At 40.0% G+C, this 25,522-nt stretch overlaps 2 protein-coding genes across 4 annotated transcripts in view; both read left to right on the top strand.

Moving 5' to 3' along the window:
* The first annotated feature begins 638 nt into the window (after positions 1–638).
* The window catches only part of LOC139561513 (endonuclease domain-containing 1 protein-like), a 177,282-nt gene continuing 152,398 nt past the window's right edge, over positions 639–25,522 (top strand). Inside the window, exons 1-3 of one of the 2 annotated variants that reach the window (XM_071378690.1) lie at positions 639–946; positions 1,787–1,956; positions 3,793–3,913. In XM_071378690.1, coding sequence (XP_071234791.1) covers positions 862–946; positions 1,787–1,956; positions 3,793–3,913 — 376 coding nt within the window. In that variant the 5' untranslated portion in view covers positions 639–861. The other variant, XM_071378693.1, reaches the window with a different exon arrangement.
* LOC139561523 (endonuclease domain-containing 1 protein-like) overlaps positions 20,910–25,522 on the top strand; it is a 97,776-nt gene continuing 93,163 nt past the window's right edge. The window contains exons 1-2 of one of the 2 annotated variants that reach the window (XM_071378716.1): positions 21,485–21,953; positions 23,252–24,338. In XM_071378716.1, coding sequence (XP_071234817.1) covers positions 21,627–21,953; positions 23,252–23,824 — 900 coding nt within the window. In that variant the 5' untranslated portion in view covers positions 21,485–21,626 and the 3' untranslated portion in view covers positions 23,825–24,338. Of the gene's footprint in view, positions 21,954–23,251; positions 24,339–25,522 lie in introns of those variants that run through there. The other variant, XM_071378714.1, reaches the window with a different exon arrangement.

The raw sequence follows: 25,522 nt of genomic DNA on the forward strand, positions 1-25,522 counted from the left end.
AGGAACTTGAAGCTCTCAACCTGCTCCACTACAGCCCTGTCGATGAGAATGGGGGCGTGCTCGGTCCTCCTTTTCCTATAGTCCACAATCATCTCCTTTGTCTTGATCATGTTGGGGGAGAGGTTGTTATCCTGGCACCACACGGTCAGGTCTCTGACCTCCTCCCTATAGGGGTGTCTCATCGTTGTCGGTGATCAGGCCTACCACTGTTGTGTCATCAGCAAACGTAATGATGGGGTTGGAGTCGTGCCTGGCCATGCAGTCATGAGTGAACAGGAGGTGACTGAGCACACACCACTGAGGCGCCCCGTGTTGAGGATCAGCGTGGCGGATGTGTTGTTACCTACCCTTACCACCTGGGGGCAGCCCGTCAGGAAGTCCAGGATCCAGTTGCGGTGGGAGGTGTTTAGTCCCAGGGTCCTAAGCTTATTGATGATCTTTGAGGGCCCTATGGAGTTGAACGCCGAGCTGTAGTCAACAAACAGCATTATCACACAGGTGTTCATTTTGGCCAGGTGGGAAATGGCATAAATAATACAATGGTCATAAACTGTACGACACAATCAGAGAAGAAGTCTAAGAACATTGGAATCATTGTGAATGCAGCTGAACGTTTTTGGGGGTCTTCCTGATTTCCTCGGTGCAAGAAATCCTGTCGGTGAATGTAGCCCCATCACAGGCCCCTGAGCCGGTGTAGGGATGTATTTTGGACTGGACTGGGATTGAAGACGTATGATGTTTTTTTTAGTTGACGTGTTTTATTTTATATGATATCGTTTTACCTCTTATCCGGGATATTGTTTTTACGTTTCTTATTTAATACCTCGTCCAGCTGGTGGCGGTAATGCACCTTAACATTGGATGTCAACCGCCGTTAAACTCCATCGAAGAAGAAGACACTTTCCCTTCATCGGATCATTGTTTAAATCTCAAGGAGAGTTACAGAGTAAGTATCTTTAATAAGGTTGGATGAAATGGATTGTAATCTTATTGCTACATCTCTGAAGTTGTAAGAAGAATGGAAAAGTGAATTGAAAACATTATACAGTTCTATCTCTGCAGTCATCTACCTATGATACCCGTAGCATTGGTTTGGTATCGGTAACTACCGGTACAATCAGCGGCCACTTGTCTGCATTTTCAATACTATTTTTACAATCGTATCTATTTTAATGCATACTATCGCTTATATTCGCGCTTTGTTGTATGGTGTAAGACGTCTGTGAAGTTGTGAAATAGTGTTTACGTGATGCAGGCTACAGTACAGTAACTTTAGCATGCTACTGTACAGTAGTTTATTTTCGGTTCCAGTGTATAACAGTTTTATTCAACATGTATCAGTCATGGATTAGCTAATACATGTATTATGTTATCTAGTTTAATGGTGTGATAATCGGGATATTTGCCTTGCATTTCAATCTACACATGAATATGGGTCTGCAATGTATTGCAATGTTAGGTAGGCTACTCAATTCCCTTGGCATTCTGCAAGCATGAATACTTTACAATAATGGAAGATATGCATTGTGTTAATCTTACTATTTGTCCATGTATTGAATGCTACACAGCTTTCCATAAATGCAGTGTGGACTTTTTACAGATGAAACCCCTTCCATTATGACACTCCTTCCTGTATCTGTCATAAAGGCCTGTGCATTCTTTGTCCTTTAGTTACACAACTAAATCTAGTATCTGTCACTTACCTTTCATGCTGTAGATCTGCTGTCATGGTGCTGAGAATGCTTAGTACTGTATCTGTCACTTATGTATTCTCTGTATGTATTAGGTATGAACCCTTGGACGTACAGGTACCTCCAGCGCTTCCTCCTGCCTCACGTTCGGCCCCTGTCCCTGGTGATCTACCCCAGACCCTCTTGTATCCACCCCAGGCTTCTGAACTTGCCCTGGTGGGGTGAAGACCAGAAGAGGGTCCTTCCTGCCTCAGAATGTGCTGGGGTGAGTTTTTCCATAATAAATGAGCAGCTTAGAAATGGTAATTTAATATTTTCTTCTCTCATGATCTATCAATGCCTCAGGATGCCACTGGGTCAACATTATCTAACTGATTAACTTTTCTGTGATCAAATTTGGAAGAAGATGTTTTTGAAGTAAACAGAGGAACTGGTCTAGAGGTAGTCCTGTCTGGTATAATTAGTGGTCAAGACTGGACAAGGAGGGTTGGATAAACTCCTCTCTATGAAGATGAGTCCTGTCTGGTATAATTAGTGGTCAAGACTGGACAAGGAGGGTTGGATAAACTCCTCTCTATGAAGATGAGTCCTGTCTGGTATAATTAGTGGTCAAGACTGGACAAGGAGGGTTGGATAAACTCCTCTCTATGAAGATGAGTCCTGTCTGGTATAATTAGTGGTCAAGACTGGACAAGGAGGGTTGGATAAACTCCTCTGTATGAAGATGAGTCCTGTCTGGTATAATTAGTGGTCAAGACTGGACAAGGAGGGTTGGATAAAGACGTCAATATATTATTGTCAGGAAATACAATTCTTCAGGAAAGGGAATATGAACTAGAACTGGTGTGACAAATCAGATGTAAACCTGCTGTCGTCCTACTTCCTGGGACTGGTGTGACAAATCACATGTAAACCTCCTGTAGGTCTACTTCCTGGAACTGGTGTGACAAATCAAATATAAACCTACTGTAGGTCTTCTTCCTGGGACTGGTGGTGATCAGACCTCCAGGCCTTTTAACAAGAACCATCACAGACGTGTTTGAGGAATTTAAAATAGGCCCTAACTCTGTCATTGTAAAAGTATTTTCCCCGACCCCATTTCTCCGACCCCATGCCCCCCTATTATACAACAGAAATGTGCACTTCTACTACCACAGTACCCAACCCTCTGATAAGTGTATTTATACTACCACAGTACCCAACCCTCTGATATGTGTATTTATAATACCACAGTACCCAACCCTCTGATATGTGTATTTATACTACCACAGCACCCTCTGATATGTGTATTTATACTACCACAGTACCCTCTGATATGTGTATTTATACTACCACAGTACCCTCTGATATGTGTATTTATACCTCCACAGTACCCAACCCTCTGATATGTATATTTATACTACCACAGTACCCAACCCTCTGATATGTGTATTTATACTACACAGTACCCAACCCTCTGATATGTGTATTTATACTACCACAGTACCCAACCCTCTGATATGTGTATTTATACTACCACAGTATCCAACCCTCTGATATGTGTATTTATACTACACAGTACCCAACCCTCTGATATGTGTATTTATACTACCACAGTACCCTCTGGTATGTGTATTTATACTACCACAGTACCCTCTGATATGTGTATTATTACTACCACAGTACCCAACCCTCTGATATGTGTATTTATTCTACCACAGTACCTCTGATATGTGTATTTATACTACCACAGTACCCAACCCTCTGATATGTGTATTTATACTACCATAGTACCCTCTGATATGTGTACCCAACCCTCTGATATCTGTATTTATAGTTCCACTGTACCCTCTGATGTGTGTATTTATACTACCACAGTACCCTCTGATATGTGTATTTATACTACCACAGTACCCAACCCTCTGAAATGTGTATTTATACTACCACAGTACACTCTGATATGTGTATTTATACTACCACAGTACCCTCTGATATGTGTATTTATACTACACAGTACCCAACCCTCTGATGTGTGTATTTATACTACCACAGTACCCTCTGATATGTGTATTTATACTACACAGTACCCAACCCTCTGATATGTGTATTTATACTACCACAGTACCCAACCTGGAGCTACCTACAGAGCTCACAGTTAATCACTGTCCTTTCCCTGGTAGGGAGAAGACCAGAAGAGGGTGATGTCCTTCCTGTCTCCAAGTTCTGCCTCAGAATGTGCTGGGGTGAGTTTTTACACAATAAATGAGAAGCTTAGAAATGGTATTTTAATATTTTATTCTCTCATGATCTATAAATGTCTCAGGATGCCACTAGGTAAACATTATCTTACTGAATGATGAACCTGGAAATAAAGGATTTCTATTGTTTCATGAAATAAGAAATTGATTGATAGTATATCATGTCATACAAGCCAACATTCAAGGCAACACTTTATGTAAACAATTAGCAAATAAACGTCCAGATCTTTAAATCAAAACTACAAAAGGTAATTTTAAAAGAAGTAAAATTGTGTGACCTGCTTCAGCTGTTTAACATTTTTATGGTCATTGAAGTATTTTTATTTTTTTTTACTTAAGAGAAGCAGACATTTTAAATATTATCCATGAAGGTAGGGTAGACTGGGGAACCAAGTAACACAGGGTCAGTTGTAACAGATAAATAACTCCAATTAGAAACCAGGTAGAAAGCTCTTATTCAATGTAATAATGGTTGGTTAGTGTCTCTACATGACCAAGAGGTTTTGTTAAAATCCATTGATGACTTTTAGTTTTATTGAAGAAGAAAAAGGGTTTTGAGACCCTAAAGTAAATATACTTGCTGCTTCTCTTTTTGTTAAATTATTGACCTGTGGAACATTCACCTACTGGGTCAATTGTAACATTTAATATCCGCCACTCGGTTGAATTGTAAATGACTGGTATGTCCTAGGAACATACTTAGTGTGTAATGGTAGCCGAGGTATGTTTGTTTGCACAAAAATATAATTAATAAACTGAATTCTAAAAGTGTTAGTCTGTTCCCCAGTCTCCTCTACTCTTACTGAGAAAAGGCCTCAACTGAAGAATCTACAGCTGCTGAGTCTGAGGTGTTAATCAGTCCAGTGCTGCTCTGACCACAGTGTTGTTAGGAACCACATTTTCTAACTCTACATACACAGCCTTGTGTCAACTCTTACTGTGAACTACTTCAGTTACTGGAAATAAACTCAGCAGTGTTCAGACCACAATACATCAACATAAACAACACCAATAAATGAAACCATTATTAATATCTTCTGGTTTCCAGTAATGAGAACTGAGTTCTGGTTAGTGACGTCTCCACCCTCACAAAGTTACAACTTAACAGAGGATAGGGGGGGGTGCTGAGTTAAGTGTTAAACCTTGTGGGATATTAATGAATGTGATCTCAGCAACCATAATTCCAGAACTATCCAACTGTTGTAATAGTGTGTTATACATGTAACATTTTCTACCTGCAGATCAGTAATGAAGGAATAAAAAGGAGAGAGAGAAGGTGGAAGAGAGAGACGTGGATAGATAAGGGGGGAGAGGAGTTGAGGGAGAGAGATGGATGATATATAAGGGGGGAGAGAGAAGGTGGAAGAGAGAGACGTGGATAGATGAGAGGAGTTGAGGGAGAGAGATGGATGATGTATAAGGGAGGAGAGAGGAGTTGAGAGAGAGATGGATGATAGATTAGGGGGGAGAGAGGAGTTGAGGGAGAGAGATGGATGATAGATAAGTGGGGAGAGAGATGGATGATAGATAAGGGGGAGAGAGGAGTTGAGGGAGAGAGATGGATGATAGATAAGGGGGAGAGAGGAGTTGAGGAAGAGAGATGGATGATAGATAGGGGGGAGAGAGGAGTTGAGGGAGAGAGATGGATGATAGATAAGGGGGAGAGAGGAGTTGAGGGAGAGAGATGGATGATAGATAAGGGGGAGAGAGGAGTTGAGGGAGAGAGATGGATGATAGATAGGGGCTAGAGAGGAGTGGGAGAAGGGGGGAAGAGGGAGAGAGAGATGGAGACATGGTTCTGAGACAGCTGTATTCTTCAAAAATCTATAGATTTATCAGTAACTGAAATGACCGTCTAAATATTATTGTCAGGAAATACAATTCTTCAGGAAAGGGAATATGAACTAGAACTGGTGTGACAAATCAAATGTAAACCTACTGTAGGTCTACTTCCTGGAACTGGTGGTGACAAATCAAATGTAAACCTACTGTAGGTCTACTTCCTGGAACTGGTGTGACAAATCAAATGTAAACCTACTGTAGATCTACTTCCTGGAACTGGTGGTGACAAATCAAATGTAAACCTACTGTAGGTCTACTTCCTGGAACTGGTGTGACAAATCAAATGTAAACCTACTGTAGATCTACTTCCTGGAACTGGTGAGACAAATCAAATGTAAACCTACTGTAGGTCTACTTCCTGGAACTGGTGTGACAAATCAAATGTAAACCTACTGTAGGTCTACTTCCTGGAACTGGTGGTGATAAGACCTCCAGTTCTTTTAACAAGAACCATCACAGACGTGTTTGAGGAATTTAAAATAGGTCCTAACTCTGTATTTTAAAGTATTTTCCCGACCCCATGCCCGCCTATTATACAACAGAAATGTGTATTTTTACTACCACAGTACCCTCTGATATATGTATTTATACTACCACAGTACCCTCCTATATGTGTATTTATACTACCACAGTACCCAATCCTCTGATATGTGTATTTATACTACCACAGTACCCTCTGATATGTGTATTTAAACTACCACAGTACCCTCTGATATGTGTATTTATACTACCACAGTACCCAACCCTCTGATATGTGTATTTATACTACCACAGTACCCTCCTATATGTGTATTTATACTACCACAGTACCCTCTGATATGTGTATTTATACTACCACAGTACCCTCTTATATGTGTATTTGTACTTCCACAGTACCCTCTGATATGTGTCTTTATACTACCACAGTACCCTCTTATATGTGTATTTGTACTTCCACAGTACCCTCTGAAATGTGTATTTATACTACCACAGTACCCAACCCTCTGATATGTGTATTTATACTACCACAGTACCCTCTGATATGTGTATTTATACTACCACAGTACCCTCTGATATGTGTATTTATACTACCACAGTACCCTCTATGTGTATTTATACTACCACAGTACCTTCTGATATGTGTATTTATACTACCACAGTACCCTCTATGTGTATTTATACTACCACAGTACCTTCTGATATGTGTATTTATACTACCACAGTACCCTCTAATATGTGTATTTATACTACCACAGTACCCTCTAATATGTTTATTTATACTACCACAGTACCCTCTAATATGTGTATTTATACTACCACAGTACCCTCTGATATGTGTATTTATACTACCACAGTACCCTCTGATATGTGTATTTATACTACCACAGTACCCAACCTTCTGATATGTGTATTTATACTACCACAGTACCCAACCCTCTGATATGTGTATTTATACTACCACAGTACCCTCTGATAAGTGTGTATTTATACTACCACAGTACCCTCTGATAAGTGTGTATTTATACTACCACAGTACCCAACTCTCTCATATGTTTATTTATACTACCACAGTACCCTCTGATATGTGTATTTATACTACCACAGTACCCTCTGATATGTGTATTTATACTACCAAAGTACCCTCTGATATGTGTATTTATACTACCACAGTACCCTCTGATATGTGTATTTATACTACCACAGTACCCTCTGATATGTGTATTTATACTACCACAGTACCCTCTGATATGTGTATTTATACTACCACAGTATCTATCCCTCTGATATGTGTATTTATACTACCACAGTATCCAACCCTCTGATATGTGTATTTATACTACCACAGTACCCAACCCTCTGATATGTGTATTTTACTACCACAGTATCTAACCCTCTGATATGTGTATTTATACTACCACAGTACCCTCTGATATGTGTATTTATACTACCACAGTACCCTCTGATATGTGTATTTATACTACCACAGTACCCTCTGATATGTGTATTTATACTACCACAGTACCCTCTGATATGTGTATTTATAATACCACAGTACCCAACCCTCTGATATGGGTATTTATACTACCACAGTACCCAACCCTCTGATATGTGTATTTATACTACCACAGTACCCAACCCTCTGATATGTGTATTTATACTACCACAGTACCCTCTTATATGTGTATTTATACTACCACAGTACCCTCTGATATGTGTATTTATACTACCACAGTACCCTCTTATATGTGTATTTATACTACCACAGTACCCTCTGATATGTGTATTTATACTACCACAGTACCCTCTGATATGTGTATTTATACTACCACAGTACCCTCTGATATGTGTATTTATACTACCACAGTACCCTCTCATATGTTTATTTATACTACCACAGCACCCTCTGATATGTGTATTTATACTACCACAGTACCCAACCCTCTGAAATGTTTATTTATACTACCACAGTACCCTCTCATATGTTTATTTATACTACCACAGTACCCAACCCTCTGATATGTGTATTTATACTACCACAGTACCCTCTGATATGTGTATTTATACTACCACAGTACCCTCTGATATGTGTATTTATACTACCACAGTACCCTCTGATATGTGTATTTATACTACCACAGTACCCTCTGATATGTGTATTTATACTACCACAGTACCCAACCCTCTGATATGTGTATTTATACTACCACAGTATCCAACCCTCTGATATGTGTATTTATACTACCACAGTATCTATCCCTCTGATATGTGTATTTATACTACCACAGTATCCAACCCTCTGATATGTGTATTTATACTACCACAGTACCCAACCCTCTGATATGTGTATTTATACTACCACAGTACCCTCTGATATGTGTATTTATACTACCACAGTACCCAACCCTCTGATATGTGTATTTATACTACCACAGTACCCAACCCTCTGATATGTGTATTTATACTATTTATTTTAAGTCATTTAAGTCATTTAGCAGACGCTCTTATCCAGAGCGACTTACAAATTGGAAAGTTCATACATATTCATCCTGGTCCCCCCGTGGGGAATGAACCCACAACCCTGGCGTTGCAAGCGCCATGCTCTACCAACTGAGCCACACGGGACCACAGTACCCTCTGATAAGTGTGTATTTATACTACCACAGTACCCTCTGATATGTCTATTTATACTACCACAGTACCCAACCTTCTGATATGTGTATTTATACTACCACAGTACCCAACCCTCTGATATGTGTATTTATACTACCACAGTACCCTCTGATATGTGTATTTATACTACCACAGTACCCAACCCTCTGATATGTGTATTTATACTACCACAGTACCCTCTTATATGTGTATTTATACTACCACAGTACCCTCTGATATGTGTATTTATACTATTTATTTTAAGTCATTTAAGTCATTTAGCAGACGCTCTTATCCAGAGCGACTTACAAATTGGAAAGTTCATACATATTCATCCTGGTCCCCCCGTGGGGAATGAACCCACAACCCTGGCGTTGCAAGCGCCATGCTCTACCAACTGAGCCACACGGGACCACAGTACCCTCTGATAAGTGTGTATTTATACTACCACAGTACCCTCTGATATGTCTATTTATACTACCACAGTACCCAACCTTCTGATATGTGTATTTATACTACCACAGTACCCAACCCTCTGATATGTGTATTTATACTACCACAGTACCCTCTGATATGTGTATTTATACTACCACAGTACCCAACCCTCTGATATGTGTATTTATACTACCACAGTACCCTCTTATATGTGTATTTATACTACCACAGTACCCTCTGATATGTGTATTTATACTATTTATTTTAAGTCATTTAAGTCATTTAGCAGACGCTCTTATCCAGAGCGACTTACAAATTGGAAAGTTCATACATATTCATCCTGGTCCCCCCGTGGGGAATGAACCCACAACCCTGGCGTTGCAAGCGCCATGCTCTACCAACTGAGCCACACGGGACCACAGTACCCTCTGATAAGTGTGTATTTATACTACCACAGTACCCTCTGATATGTCTATTTATACTACCACAGTACCCAACCTTCTGATATGTGTATTTATACTACCACAGTACCCAACCCTCTGATATGTGTATTTATACTACCACAGTACCCTCTGATATGTGTATTTATACTACCACAGTACCCAACCCTCTGATATGTGTATTTATACTACCACAGTACCCTCTTATATGTGTATTTATACTACCACAGTACCCTCTGATATGTGTATTTATACTACCACAGTACCCTCTGATATGTGTATTTATACTACCACAGTACCCTCTGATATGTGTATTTATACTACCACAGTACCCTCTGATATGTGTATTTATACTACCACAGTACCCTCTCATATGTTTATTTATACTACCACAGCACCCTCTGATATGTGTATTTATACTACCACAGTACCCAACCCTCTGAAATGTTTATTTATACTACCACAGTACCCTCTCATATGTTTATTTATACTACCACAGTACCCTCTGATATGTGTATTGATACTACCACAGTACCCTCTGATATGTGTATTGATACTACCACAGTACCCTCTGATATGTGTATTTATACTACCACAGTACCCTCTGATATGTGTATTTATACTACCACAGTACCCTCTGATATGTGTATTTATACTACCACAGTACCCTCTCATATGTTTATTTATACTACCACAGTACCCTCTGATATGTGTATTTATACTACCACAGCACCCTCTGATATGTGTATTTATACTACCACAGTACCCAACCCTCTGAAATGTTTATTTATACTACCACAGTACCCTCTCATATGTTTATTTATACTACCACAGCACCCTCTGATATGTGTATTTATACTACCACAGTACCCAACCCTCTGAAATGTTTATTTATACTACCACAGTACCCTCTCATATGTGTATTTATACTACCACAGTACCCAACCCTCTGATATGTGTCTTTATACTACCACAGTACCCTCTTATATGTGTTTTTATACTACCACAGTACCCAACCCTCTGATATGTGTATTTATACTACCACAGTACCCAACCCTCTGATATGTGTATTTATACTACCACAGTACCCTCTGATATGTGTATTTATACTACCACAGTACCCAACCCTCTGATATGTGTATTTATACTACCACAGTACCCAACCCTCTGATATGTGTATTTATACTACCACAGTACCCTCTAAAATATGTTTTTATACTACCACAGTACCCAACCCTCTGATATGTGTATTTATACTTCCACAGTACCCTCTGATATGTGTATTTATACTACCACAGTACCCTCTGATATGTGTATTTATACTACCACAGTATCCAACCCTCTGATATGTGTATTTATACTACCACAGTTTCTAACCCTCTGATATGTGTATTTATACTACCACAGTACCCTCTGATATGTGTATTTATACTACCACAGTATCCAACCCTCTGATATGTGTATTTATACTACCACAGTATCCAACCCTCTGATATGTGTATTTATACTACCACAGTACCCAACCCTCTGATATGTGTATATATACTACCACAGTACCCTCTGATATGTGTATTTATACTTCCACAGTACCCTCTGATATGTGTCTTTATACTACCACAGTACCCTCTGATATGTGTATTTATACAACCACAGTACCCTCTGATATGTGTATTTATTCTACCACAGTACCTTCTGATATGTGTATTTATACTACCACAGTACCCTCTATGTGTATTTATACTACCACAATACCCTCTGATATGTGTATTTATACTACCACAGTACCCAACCCTCTGATATGTGTATTTATACTACCACAGTACCCAACCCTCTGATATGTGTATTTATACTACCACAGTACCCTCTGATATGTGTATTTATACTACCACAGTACCCTCTGATATGTGTATTTATACTACCACAGTACCCTACCCTCTGATATGTGTATTTATACTACCACAGTACCCTCTGATATGTGTATTTATACTACCACAGTACCCTCTGATATGTGTATGTATACTACCACAGTACCCTCTTATGTGTATTTATACAACCACAGTACCCTCTGATATGTTTATTTATACTACTACAGTACCCAACCCTCTGATATGTGTATTTATACTACCACAGTACCCTCTGATATGTGTATTTATACTACCACAGTACCCAACCCTCTGATATGTGTATTTATACTACCACAGTATCTAACCCTCTGATATGTGTATTTATACTACCACAGTACCCTCTGATATGTGTATTTATACTACCACAGTATCCAACCCTCTGATATGTGTATTTATACTACCACAGTATCCAACCCTCTGATATGTGTATTTATACTACCACAGTACCCAACCCTCTGATATGTGTATATATACTACCACAGTACCCTCTGATATGTGTATTTATACTTCCACAGTACCCTCTATGTGTCTTTATACTACCACAGTACCCTCTGATATGTGTATTTATACAACCACAGTACCCTCTGATATGTTTATTTATTCTACCACAGTACCTTCTGATATGTGTATTTATACTACCACAGTACCCTCTATGTGTATTTATACTACCACAATACCCTCTGATATGTGTATTTATACTACCACAGTACCCAACCCTCTGATATGTGTATTTATACTACCACAGTACCCAACCCTCTGATATGTGTATTTATACTACCACAGTACCCAACCCTCTGATATGTGTATTTATACTACCACAGTACCCTCTGATATGTGTATTTATACTACCACAGTACCCTCTTATGTGTATTTATACAACCACAGTACCCTCTGATATGTTTATTTATACTACTACAGTACCCAACCCTCTGATATGTGTATTTATTCTACCACAGTACCCTCTGATATGTGTATTTATACTACCACAGTACCCAACCCTCTTATATGTGTATTTATACTACCACAGTATCCAACCCTCTGATATGTTTATTTATACTACCACAGTACCCTCTGATATGTGTATTTATACTACCACAGAACCCTCTGATAAGTGTGTATTTATACTACCACAGTACCCTCTGATATGTGTATTTATACTACCATAGTACCCAACCCTCTGATATATGTATTTATACTTCCACAGAACCCTCTGATATGTGTATTTGTACTACCACAGACCCTCTGATATGTGTATTTATACTACCACAGTACCCTCTGATATGTGTATTTATACTACCACATTACCCTCTGATATGTGTATTTATACTACTACAGTACCCAACCCTCTGATATGTGTATTTATACTACCACAGTATCTAACCCTCTGATATGTGTATTTATACTACCACAGTACCCTCTGATATGTGTATTTATACTACCACAGTATCCAACCCTCTGATATGTGTATTTATACTACCACAGTATCCAACCCTCTGATATGTGTATTTATACTACCACAGTACCCAACCCTCTGATATGTGTATATATACTACCACAGTACCCTCTGATATGTGTATTTATACTTCCACAGTACCCTCTATGTGTCTTTATACTACCACAGTACCCTCTGATATGTGTATTTATACAACCACAGTACCCTCTGATATGTTTATTTATTCTACCACAGTACCTTCTGATATGTGTATTTATACTACCACAGTACCCTCTGATATGTGTATTTATACTACCACAATACCCTCTGATATGTGTATTTATACTACCACAGTACCCAACCCTCTGATATGTGTATTTATACTACCACAGTACCCAACCCTCTGATATGTGTATTTATACTACCACAGTACCCAACCCTCTGATATGTGTATTTATACTACCACAGTACCCTCTGATATGTGTATTTATACTACCACAGTACCCTCTTATGTGTATTTATACAACCACAGTACCCTCTGATATGTTTATTTATACTACTACAGTACCCAACCCTCTGATATGTGTATTTATTCTACCACAGTACCCTCTGATATGTGTATTTATACTACCACAGTACCCAACCCTCTTATATGTGTATTTATACTACCACAGTATCCAACCCTCTGATATGTTTATTTATACTACCACAGTACCCTCTGATATGTGTATTTATACTACCACAGAACCCTCTGATAAGTGTGTATTTATACTACCACAGTACCCTCTGATATGTGTATTTATACTACCATAGTACCCAACCCTCTGATATATGTATTTATACTTCCACAGAACCCTCTGATATGTGTATTTGTACTACCACAGACCCTCTGATATGTGTATTTATACTACCACAGTACCCTCTGATATGTGTATTTATACTACCACATTACCCTCTGATATGTGTATTTATACTGCGGTTATTTATACTGCGGTTATGGAACCGCCACCTGTCCCAGACCTGCTATTTTCAACTCTTGATGATCGGCTATGAAAAGCCAACTGAAAATTATTCATGATTATTATTTGACCATGCTTGTCACTTATGAACATCTTGGCATAGTTCTGTTATAATCTCCACCCAGCACAGCCAGAAGAGGACTGGCCACCCCTCATAGCCTGGTTCCTCTCTAGGTTTCTTCCTAGGTTTTGGCCTTTCTAGGGAGTTTTTCCTAGCCACCGTGCTTCTACACCTGCATTGCTTAATGTTTGGGGTTTTAGGCTGGGTGTCTGTACAGCACTTCGAGATATTAGCTGATGTACGAAGGGCTATATAAAATAAACTTGATTTGATATACTACCACAGTACCCTCTGATATGTGTATTTATACTACCACAGTACCCTCTGATATGTGTATTTTTACTACCACAGTACCCAACCCTCTGATATGTGTATTTATACTACCACAGTACCCAACCCTCTGATATGTGTATTTATACTACCACAGTACCCAACCCTCTGATATGTGTATTTATACTAACACAGTACCCTCTGATATGTGTATTTATACTACCACAGTACCCAACCCTCTGATATGTGTATTTATACTACCACAGTACCCTCTGATAAGTGTGTATTTATACCACCACATTACCCTCTGATATGTGTATTTATACTACCACAGTACCCTCTGATATGTGTATTTATACTACCACAGTACCCAACCCTCTGATATGTGTATTTACCCTCTGATATGTGTATTTATACTACCACAGTACCCTCTGATATGTGTATTTATACTACCACAGTACCCAACCCTCTGATATGTGTATTTATACTACCACAGTACCCTCTGATAAGTGTGTATTTATACCACCACATTACCCTCTGATATGTGTATTTATACTACCACAGTACCCAACCCTCTGATGTGTATTTATACTAACACAGTACCCAACCCTCTGATATGTGTATTTACCCTCTGATATGTGTATTTATACTACCACAGTACCCTCTGAAATGTGTATTTATACTACCACAGTACCCAACCCTCTGATATGTGTATTTATACTACCACAGTACCCAACCTTCTGATATGTGTATTTATACTACCACAGTACCCAACCTTCTGATATGTGTATTTATACTACCACAGTACCCTCTGATATGTGTATTTATACTACCACAGTACCCTCTTATATGTGTATTTATACTACCACAGTACCCTCTGATATGTGTATTTATACTACCACAGTACCCTCTGATATGTGTATTTATACTACCACAGTACCCTCTGATATGTGTATTTATACTACCACAGTACCCTCTGATATGTGTATTTATACTACCACAGTACCCTCTGATATGTGTATTTATACTACCACAGTACCCTCTGATATGTGTATTTATTCTACCACAGTACCCTCGGATATGTGTATTTATACTACCACAGTACCCTCGGATATGTGTATTTATACTACCACAGTACCCTCTGATATGTGTATTTATACTACCACAGTACCCTCTGATATGTGTATTTATACTACCACAGTACCCAACCCTCTGATATGTGTATTTATACTACCACAGTACCCAACCCTCTGATATGTGTATTTATACTACCACAGTACCCTCTGATATGTGTATTTATACTACCACAGTACCCTCTGATATGTGTATTTATTCTACCACAGTACCCTCTTATATGTGTATTTATTCTACCACAGTACCCTCTGATATGTGTATTTATACTACCACAGTACCCTCTGATATGTGTATTTATACTACCACAGTACCCTCTGATATGTGTATTTATACTACCACAGTACCCTCTGATATGTGTATTTATACTACCACAGTACCCTCTGATATGTGTATTTATACTACCACAGTACCCTCGGATATGTGTATTTATACTACCACAGTACCCTCGGATATGTGTATTTATACTACCACAGTACCCTCTGATATGTGTATTTATACTACCACAGTACCCAACCCTCTGATATGTGTATTTATACTACCACAGTACCCTCTGATATGTGTATTTATACTACCACAGTACCCTCTGATAAGTGTGTATTTATACCACCACAGTACCCTCTGATATGTGTATTTATACTACCACAGTACCCAACCCTCTGATATGTGTATTTATACTACCACAGTACCCAACCCTCTGATATGTGTATTTATACTACCACAGTACCCTCTGATATGTGTATTTATACTACCACAGTACCCAACCCTCTGATATGTGTATTTATACTACCACAATACCCAACCTTCTGATATGTGTATTTATACTCCCACAGTACCCTCTGATATGTGTATTTATACTACCACAGTACCCTCTGATGTGTGTATTTGTACTACCACAGTACCCTCTGATATGTGTATTTATACTACCACAGTACCCTCTGATATGTGTATTTATACTACCACAGTACCCTCTGATATGTGTATTTATACTACCACAGTACCCTCTGATATGTGTATATATACTACCACAGTACCCAACCCTCTGATATGTGTATATATACTACCACAGTACCCAACCCTCTGATATGTGTATTTATACTACCACAGTACCCAACCCTCTATGTGTATTTATACTACCACAGTACCCAACTCTCTGAAATGTGTATTTATACTACCACAGTACCCTCTGATATGTGTATTTATACTACCACAGTACCCTCTGATATGTGTATTTATACTAGTACCCAACTAGTACCCACAGTACCCAACCAGGAGCTGCCTACAGAGCTCACAGTTCATCACTGTCCCTGATGGGGTGAAGACCAGAAGAGGGTGATGTCCTTCCTGCCTCAGAAAGTGCTGGGGTGAGTTTTTCCATAATAAATGAGCAGCTTAGAAATGGTCATTTAATATTTTCTTCTCTCATGATCTATCAATGCCTCAGGATGCCACTGGGTAAACATTATTTTACTGAATGATGAACCTTTCTGTGATGATATGTGAAAGAAGTAAACAGAGGAACTGGCCTAGAGTTAGTCCTGTCTGGTATAAATAGTGGTCAAGACTGGATAAGGAGGGCTGGATAAACTCCTCTGTATGAAGATGAGTCCTGTCTGGTATAATTAGTGGTCAAGACTGGACAAGGAGGGTTGTATAAACTCCTCTGTATGAAGATGAGTCCTGTCTGGTATAATTAGTGGTCAAGACTGGACAAGGAGGGTTGGATAAACTCCTCTGTATGAAGATGAGTCCTGTCTGGTATAATTAGTGGTCAAGACTGGACAAGGAGGGTTGGATAAACTCATCTGTATGAAGATGAGTCCTGTCTGGTATAATTAGTGGTCAAGACTGGACAAGGAGGGTTGGATAAACTCCTCTGTATGAAGATGAGTCCTGTCCGGTATAATTAGTGTTCAAGACTGGACAAGGAGGGTTGGATAAACTCCTCTGTGTGAAGATGAGTCCTGTCTGGTATAATTAGTGGTCAAGACTGGACAAGGAGGGTTGGATAAACTCCTCTGTATGAAGATGAGTCCTGTCTGGTATAATTAGTGTTCAAGACTGGACCAGGAGGGTTGGATAAACTCCTCTGTATGAAGATGAGTCCTGTCTGGTATAATTAGTGGTCAAGACTGGACAAGGAGGGTTGGATAAACTTCTCTCTATGTGGAACAGGTGTGACTATTTATCATGTGTAACAATCAAACCTCCCTATTGGCTGTGTGTTCCACATTCTAAAGTAGAACCATCATTTTACTTGCTGAAATATTGTCCAGAAATGACCTCATTGGACAGAAAGGGGAACTCCTCCCCACGCGCACGTTGAACAAATATAATGTTTCCCTGAAACAAAGGATTCCCGTAGTTTCATGAAATGAGAAATGTATTCATAGTATATCATACATCATACAAGCCAACGTTCAATAGCAACACTGCTATTGCTTGTTTAGTTTCTCAACATGACCAAGAGGTTTTGTTTAAATCCATTGAATACTTTTTGTTTTATTGAAGAAGAAAAAGGGTTTTGAGTCCCTGAAGTAAATATACTTGCTGCTTCTCTTTTTGTTAAATTATTGACCTGTGGAACATTCACCTACTGGGTCAATTGTAACATTTAATATCCGTCACTCGGTTGAATTGTAAATGACTGGTATGTCCTAGGAACATACTTAGTGTGTAATGGTAGCCGAGGTATGTTTGTTTGCACAAAAATATAATTAATAAACTGAATTCTAAAAGTGTTAGTCTGTTCCCCAGTCTCCTCTACTCTTACTGAGAAAAGGCCTCAACTGAAGAATCTACAGCTGCTGAGTCTGAGGTGTTAAACAGTCCAGTGCTGCTCTGACCACAGTGTTGTTAGGAACCACATGTTCTAACTCTACATACACAGCCCTGTGTCAACTCTTACTGTGAACTACTTCAGTTACTGGAAATAAACTCAGCAGTGTTCAGACCACAATACATCAACATAAACAACACCAATAAATGAAACCATTAATAATATCTGGTTTCACCAAGTTGGACACATCTCCCTCCGTTTCATTCAGTTGGACACATGTTCCATCTTCCTCCGTTTCATTCAGTTGGACACATCTTCCTCCGTTTCATTCAGTTGGACACATCTTCCTCCGTTTCATTCAGTTGGACACATCTTCCTCCGTTTCATTCAGTTGGACACATCTTCCTCCGTTTCATTCAGTTGGACACATCTTCCTCCGTTTCATTCAGTTGGACACATCTTCCTCCGTTTCATTCAGTTGGACACATCTTCCTCCGTTTCATTCAGTCGGACACATCTTCCTCCGTTTCATTCAGTCGGACACATCTTCCTCCGTTTCATTCAGTTGGACACACCTTCCTCCGTTTCATTCAGTTGGAAACACCTTCCTCCGTTTCATTCAGTTGGACACACCTCCCTCCGTTTCATTCAGTTGGACACACCTCCCTCTGTTTCATTCAGTTGGACACACCTCCCTCCGTTTCATTCAGTTGGACACACCTCCCTCCGTTTCATTCAGTTGGACACACCTCCCTCCGTTTCATTCAGTTGGACACACCTCCCTCCGTTTCATTCAGTTGGACACACCTCCCTCCGTTTCATTCAGTTGGACACACCTCCCTCCGTTTCATTCAGTTGGACACACCTCCCTCCGTTTCATTCAGTTGGACACACCTCCCTCCGTTTCATTCAGTTGGACACACCTCCCTCCGTTTCATTCAGTTGGACACACCTTCCTCCGTTTCATTCAGTTGGACACACCTCCCTCCGTTTCATTCAGTTGGACACACCTCCCTCCGTTTCATTCAGTTGGACACCTCCCTCCGTTTCATTCAGTTGGACACACCTTCCTCCGTTTCATTCAGTTGGACACACCTTCCTCCGTTTCATTCAGTTGGACACACCTTCCTCCGTTTCATTCAGTTGGACACACCTCCCTCCGTTTCATTCAGTTGGACACACCTCCCTCTGTTTCATTCAGTTGGACACACCTCCCTCTGTTTCATTCAGTTGGACACACCTCCCTCCGTTTCATTCAGTTGGACACATCTTCCTCCGTTTCATTCAGTTGGACACATCTTCCTCCGTTTCATTCAGTTGGACACATCTTCCTCCGTTTCATTCAGTTGGACACATCTTCCTCCGTTTCATTCAGTTGGACACATCTTCCTCCGTTTCATTCAGTTGGACACATCTTCCTCCGTTTCATTCAGTTGGACACATCTTCCTCCGTTTCATTCAGTCGGACACATCTTCCTCCGTTTCATTCAGTCGGACACATCTTCCTCCGTTTCATTCAGTTGGACACACCTTCCTCCGTTTCATTCAGTTGGAAACACCTTCCTCCGTTTCATTCAGTTGGACACACCTCCCTCCGTTTCATTCAGTTGGACACACCTCCCTCTGTTTCATTCAGTTGGACACACCTCCCTCCGTTTCATTCAGTTGGACACACCTCCCTCCGTTTCATTCAGTTGGACACACCTCCCTCCGTTTCATTCAGTTGGACACACCTCCCTCCGTTTCATTCAGTTGGACACACCTCCCTCCGTTTCATTCAGTTGGACACACCTCCCTCCGTTTCATTCAGTTGGACACACCTCCCTCCGTTTCATTCAGTTGGACACACCTCCCTCCGTTTCATTCAGTTGGACACACCTCCCTCCGTTTCATTCAGTTGGACACACCTCCCTCCGTTTCATTCAGTTGGACACACCTCCCTCCGTTTCATTCAGTTGGACACACCTCCCTCCGTTTCATTCAGTTGGACACACCTCCCTCCGTTTCATTCAGTTGGACACACCTTCCTCCGTTTCATTCAGTTGGACACACCTCCCTCCGTTTCATTCAGTTGGACACACCTCCCTCCGTTTCATTCAGTTGGACACCTCCCTCCGTTTCATTCAGTTGGACACACCTTCCTCCGTTTCATTCAGTTGGACACACCTTCCTCCGTTTCATTCAGTTGGACACACCTTCCTCCGTTTCATTCAGTTGGACACACCTCCCTCCGTTTCATTCAGTTGGACACACCTCCCTCTGTTTCATTCAGTTGGACACACCTCCCTCTGTTTCATTCAGTTGGACACACCTCCCTCCGTTTCATTCAGTTGGACACATCTTCCTCCGTTTCATTCAGTTGGACACATCTTCCTCCGTTTCATTCAGTTGGACACATCTTCCTCCGTTTCATTCAGTTGGACACATCTTCCTCCGTTTCATTCAGTTGGACACATCTTCCTCCGTTTCATTCAGTTGGACACATCTTCCTCCGTTTCATTCAGTTGGACACATCTTCCTCCGTTTCATTCAGTTGGACACATCTTCCTCCGTTTCATTCAGTTGGACACATCTTCCTCCGTTTCATTCAGTTGGACACATCTCCCTCCGTTTCATTCAGTTGGACACATCTCCCTCCGTTTCATTCAGTTGTAATCATATCTGTAATGTATGTGAGGCCTTTGAGACTTCATACTAAATATGTTGATTTGCTGGTCAAGGGAAATGCAAGTTTACTTCTTTGAGTTGCTGATTCAGAGTCGCTAAGCCTTGTGGGATATTAATGAATGTGATCTCAGCAACCGTAATTCCAGAACAGTCCCACTGTTGTAATAGTGTGATGTGTATCTTCTGACAGACTCTATGCTGAGTAAAGTCATGTTTTTATCCTAAAACGTTTTTCTACCAGAACCAAAGTGTTCCCAGAACTATAGACTTGTGTGATTAAGTTCTGGGTCCATACGTGTTAGAAACTACAGTAGGTGAGTCACATGTTATTTGTTCCAGCAGTTTCCATGGAAACATACAGAGGGGTTTATGCAAATCAACCCTTTCTGTCTTGACATCTGAAGGAGGAGTCTCTGAAAACCTATTTAAATCAGTCTGTCCTGACTCAGATCAACAGTCTCCAGTCTACCAACTGGTCTCTGAAATAACTATTTAAAGCAGTCTGTCCTGACTCAGATCAACAGTCTCCAGTCTACCAACTGGTCTCTGTAACTTCATCTTTGTCTCTGTGGTGTACAGTCTTCAGGTGATGATGGGGGTATTGAATCATCTCTCTACTCTCCTCCTTCTCTCTCTCCTTCCTCCTGCTCTCTCTCATGTAGTGAACAAGTTCAGTGATGTTCCACAGTGCAAGAATTTCTTCATGCAGGGAACAACTCCAAATCTCCCAGGTATTTTGTATGATGGGATATTCAAGAACGAGGGCCGCTACAAGCCGATTTGCCAGAAGTACAACAACGCCTACAGGTTTGCAACTCTCTACGACACGACCAACAGGATCCCTGTGTTCTCAGCCTACACCTTCACTGGTTATACAACGGGTCGACCAGATGATCCCTGGATGATAGAGCCCCAGGTAGGACTAATGTTTTTTCATATAACATAACATGTGTATTTGTTTACTGCTGTATATCACAGACAGTTATGTTACAGAATATAAAACTACCACTGTGGAGGGTGTAGAGACTTGATTATCTTGATTGTGAACCCCCCCCCCCCCCCACCCAAAAATAGAGGGTTTATTGTACAGAAAAGAGGGTTTATTGTACATAAAAAGAGGGTTTATTGTACATAAAAATAGGGTTTATTGTACAGAAAAGGTTTTTTTGTTGTTCAGAAAATAGTTTTTTTGTACAGAATAGAGGGTTTATTGTACAGAAACGAGGGTTTATTGTACAGAATAGAGTTTTTTTTGTACAGAAAAGAGGGTTTATTGTACAGAATAGAGTTTTTTTTGTACAGAAAAGAGGGTTTATTGTACAGAATACAGGGTTTATTGTACAGAAAGAGGGTTTATTGTACAGAAAAGGGTTGTAATGGTAACGGGGGTTATAATGGTAATGAGGGTTACAATGGTTACATGTCAACATATGTACACTTTCAATTGTAATACTTTTCTCTTCTATGTCTATATTTTTTTATTTTTTTTATTTAACCGTTATTTTACCAGGTAAGTTGACTGAGAACACGTTCTCATTTGCAGCAACGACCTGGGGAATAGTTACAGGGGAGAGGAGGGGGATGAATGAGCCAATTGTAAACTGGGGATTATTAGGTGACCGTGATGGTTGAGGGCAAGATTGGGAATTTAGCCAGGACACCGGGGTTAACACCCCTACTCTTACAATAAGTGCCATGGGATCTTTAATGACCTCAGAGAGTCAGGACACCCGTTTAACGTCCCATCCGAAAGACGGCACCCTACACAGAGCAGTGTCCCCAATCACTGACCTGGGGCATTGGGATCTTTGTTTAGACCAGAGGAAAGAGTGCCCCCTACTGGCCCTCCAACACCACTTCCAGCAGCATCTGGTCTCCCATCCAGGGACTGACCAGGACCAACCCTGCTTAGCTTCAGAAGCAAGCCAGCAGTGGTATGCAGGGTGGTATGCTGCTGGCAAATGATGGTGATGGTATATATATCTATAGTCTATACTCTTCTTTTCCCTCTCTGTCCATCTCTCTTATTGTACAGAAAAGAGGGTTTATTGTACAGAAAAGGGGGTTTATTGTACAGAATAGAGGGTTTATTGTACAGAAAATAGGGTTTATTGTACAGAAAAGGGGGTTTATTGTACAGAATAGAGGGTTTATTGTACAGAAAAGGGGGTTTATTGTACAGAAAACTTGTAAATTAATGATTGTTTCCTGCAGCTCGACGGGAAGAAAAACATAAACCGCACTGAAATGCAGATACAAGAGGGAGGCAGATACGAACACCAGGCTGAGCAAAATGACTATAAAATCTCAAAATATAAAGTGAACAAAGGTCACCTCTTCCCAAGTTCACATGCTCATGACCTTGATACTCAGAAGTCCACCTTTACCCTGACCAACATCATTCCCCAGGACATCACCTTCAACGATGGCAGCTGGAAAGAAATGGAGAGAAATGTCAGAGGAACTCTTGTGAAGAACTGTAAGGATGCTAACGACCAGATAAAAGCCTATGTGGTGACTGGAGCAGTTCCCAACAACAACAAAACCAAACTGAACAACCGAGTGAACATCCCGTATCTCATGTGGACAGCCTACTGCTGTGAAAACAAGAAGTACATGAAGAACAAGAAGTGGATGGCCGGAGCATACTGGGGGGAGAACAAGGAGGGGACGGGGGCATTGGATCAACAAACCTTGGGAGCACTCGAAATCATGTTGAACAAACATTACAAAGGTAAAGATGGTCCTGTCAAGGTGTTCCCAGAAGATTGTCCAAGAGGTCCTTAACCTACCACTTCCCCCTAACCCAGTTGGAAGAATTCCTTCCGTAGTGAATCTTTACAATTCCATGAGAAATAGTTCTGGAAGGTTCTTTGGATGATCTGGGTACAGATGCTCACACCATATCAACAAACTATCATTACTGTTAGACTAATGATTATCAGGGTTATAATGGTAATGAGGGTTGTAATGGTAACGAGGGTTATAATGGTAGTGAGGGTTACAATGGTTACATGTCAACATATGTACACTTTCAATTGTAATACTTTTCTCTTCTATGTCTATATATCTATAGTCTATACTCTTCTCTCCCCTCTCTCCCCATCTCTTCTATGTCTATATATATCTATATTCTATACTCTTCTCTCCACTCTCTACCCATCTCTTCTATGTCTATATATATCTATATTCTATACTCTTCTCTTCCCTCTGTCCATCTCTTCTCTGTTTATATCAAATATAAAAAGTATGTAAGGGAACAGAATTCTGTTTTAATAAATAAAATACAGTTTAATTCCTTGATGATGTGCTGCCATTACCTTTGTTAATGTTAATAAGTATGCTTACAGCAGGGTTGAGATCAATTCCATTTCAATTCCAGTCTTTTGGTTCCACTAGTTAATGAAACCAGCATCTCTTTTGGTTCCACTAGTTAATGAAACCAGCATCTCTTTTGGTTCCACTAGTTAATAAAACAAGCATCACTTTTAGTTCAACTAGTTAATAAAACCAGCATCTCTTTTGGTTAAACTAGTTAATGAAACCAGCATCTCTTTTGGTTCCACTAGTTAATGAAAACAGCATCTCTTTTGGTTCCACTAGTTAATAAAACCAGCATCTCTTTTGGTTCCACTAGTTAATGAAAACCAGCATCTCTTTTGGTTCCACTAGTTAATGAAACCAGCATCTCTTTTGGTTCCACTAGTTAATAAAACCAGCATCACTTTTAGTTAAACTAGTTAATGAAACCAGCATCTCTTTTGGTTCCACTAGTTAATGAAAACCAGCATCTCTTTTGGTTCCACTAGTTAATGAAACCAGCATCTCTTTTGGTTCCACTAGTTAATAAAACCAGCATCACTTTTAGTTAAACTAGTTAATGAAACCAGCATCTCTTTTGGTTCCACTAGTTAATAAAACCAGCATCTCTTTTGGTTCCACTAGTTAATAAAACCAGCATCTCTTTTGGTTCCACTAATTAATAAAACCAGCATCTCTTTTGGTTCCACTAGTTAATAAAACCAGCATCACTTTTGGTTCCACTAGTTAATGAAAACAAACATCTCTTTTGGTTCCACTAGTTAATAAAACCAGCATCTCTGTTTACAACTCTTTATAGAAAACAAACGGACAGTTATACTCTATTACAGGGAGACAGATTCCACCCTGAGACAATACTCTATTACAGGGAGACAGATTCCACCCTGAGACAATACTATATTACAGGGAGACAGATTCCACCCTGAGACAATACTATATTACAGGGAGACAGATTCCACCCTGAGACAATACTATATTACAGGGAGACAGATTCCACCCTGAGACAATACTATATTACAGGGAGACAGATTCCACCCTGAGACAATACTATATTACAGGGAGACAGATTCCACCCTGAGACAATACTATATTACAGGGAGACAGATTCCACCCTGAGACAATACTCTATTACAGGGAGACAGATTCCACCCTGAGACAATACTA

This window comes from Salvelinus alpinus, chromosome 31 (assembly GCF_045679555.1).
Source record: "Salvelinus alpinus chromosome 31, SLU_Salpinus.1, whole genome shotgun sequence".
NCBI lineage: Eukaryota > Metazoa > Chordata > Actinopteri > Salmoniformes > Salmonidae > Salvelinus > Salvelinus alpinus.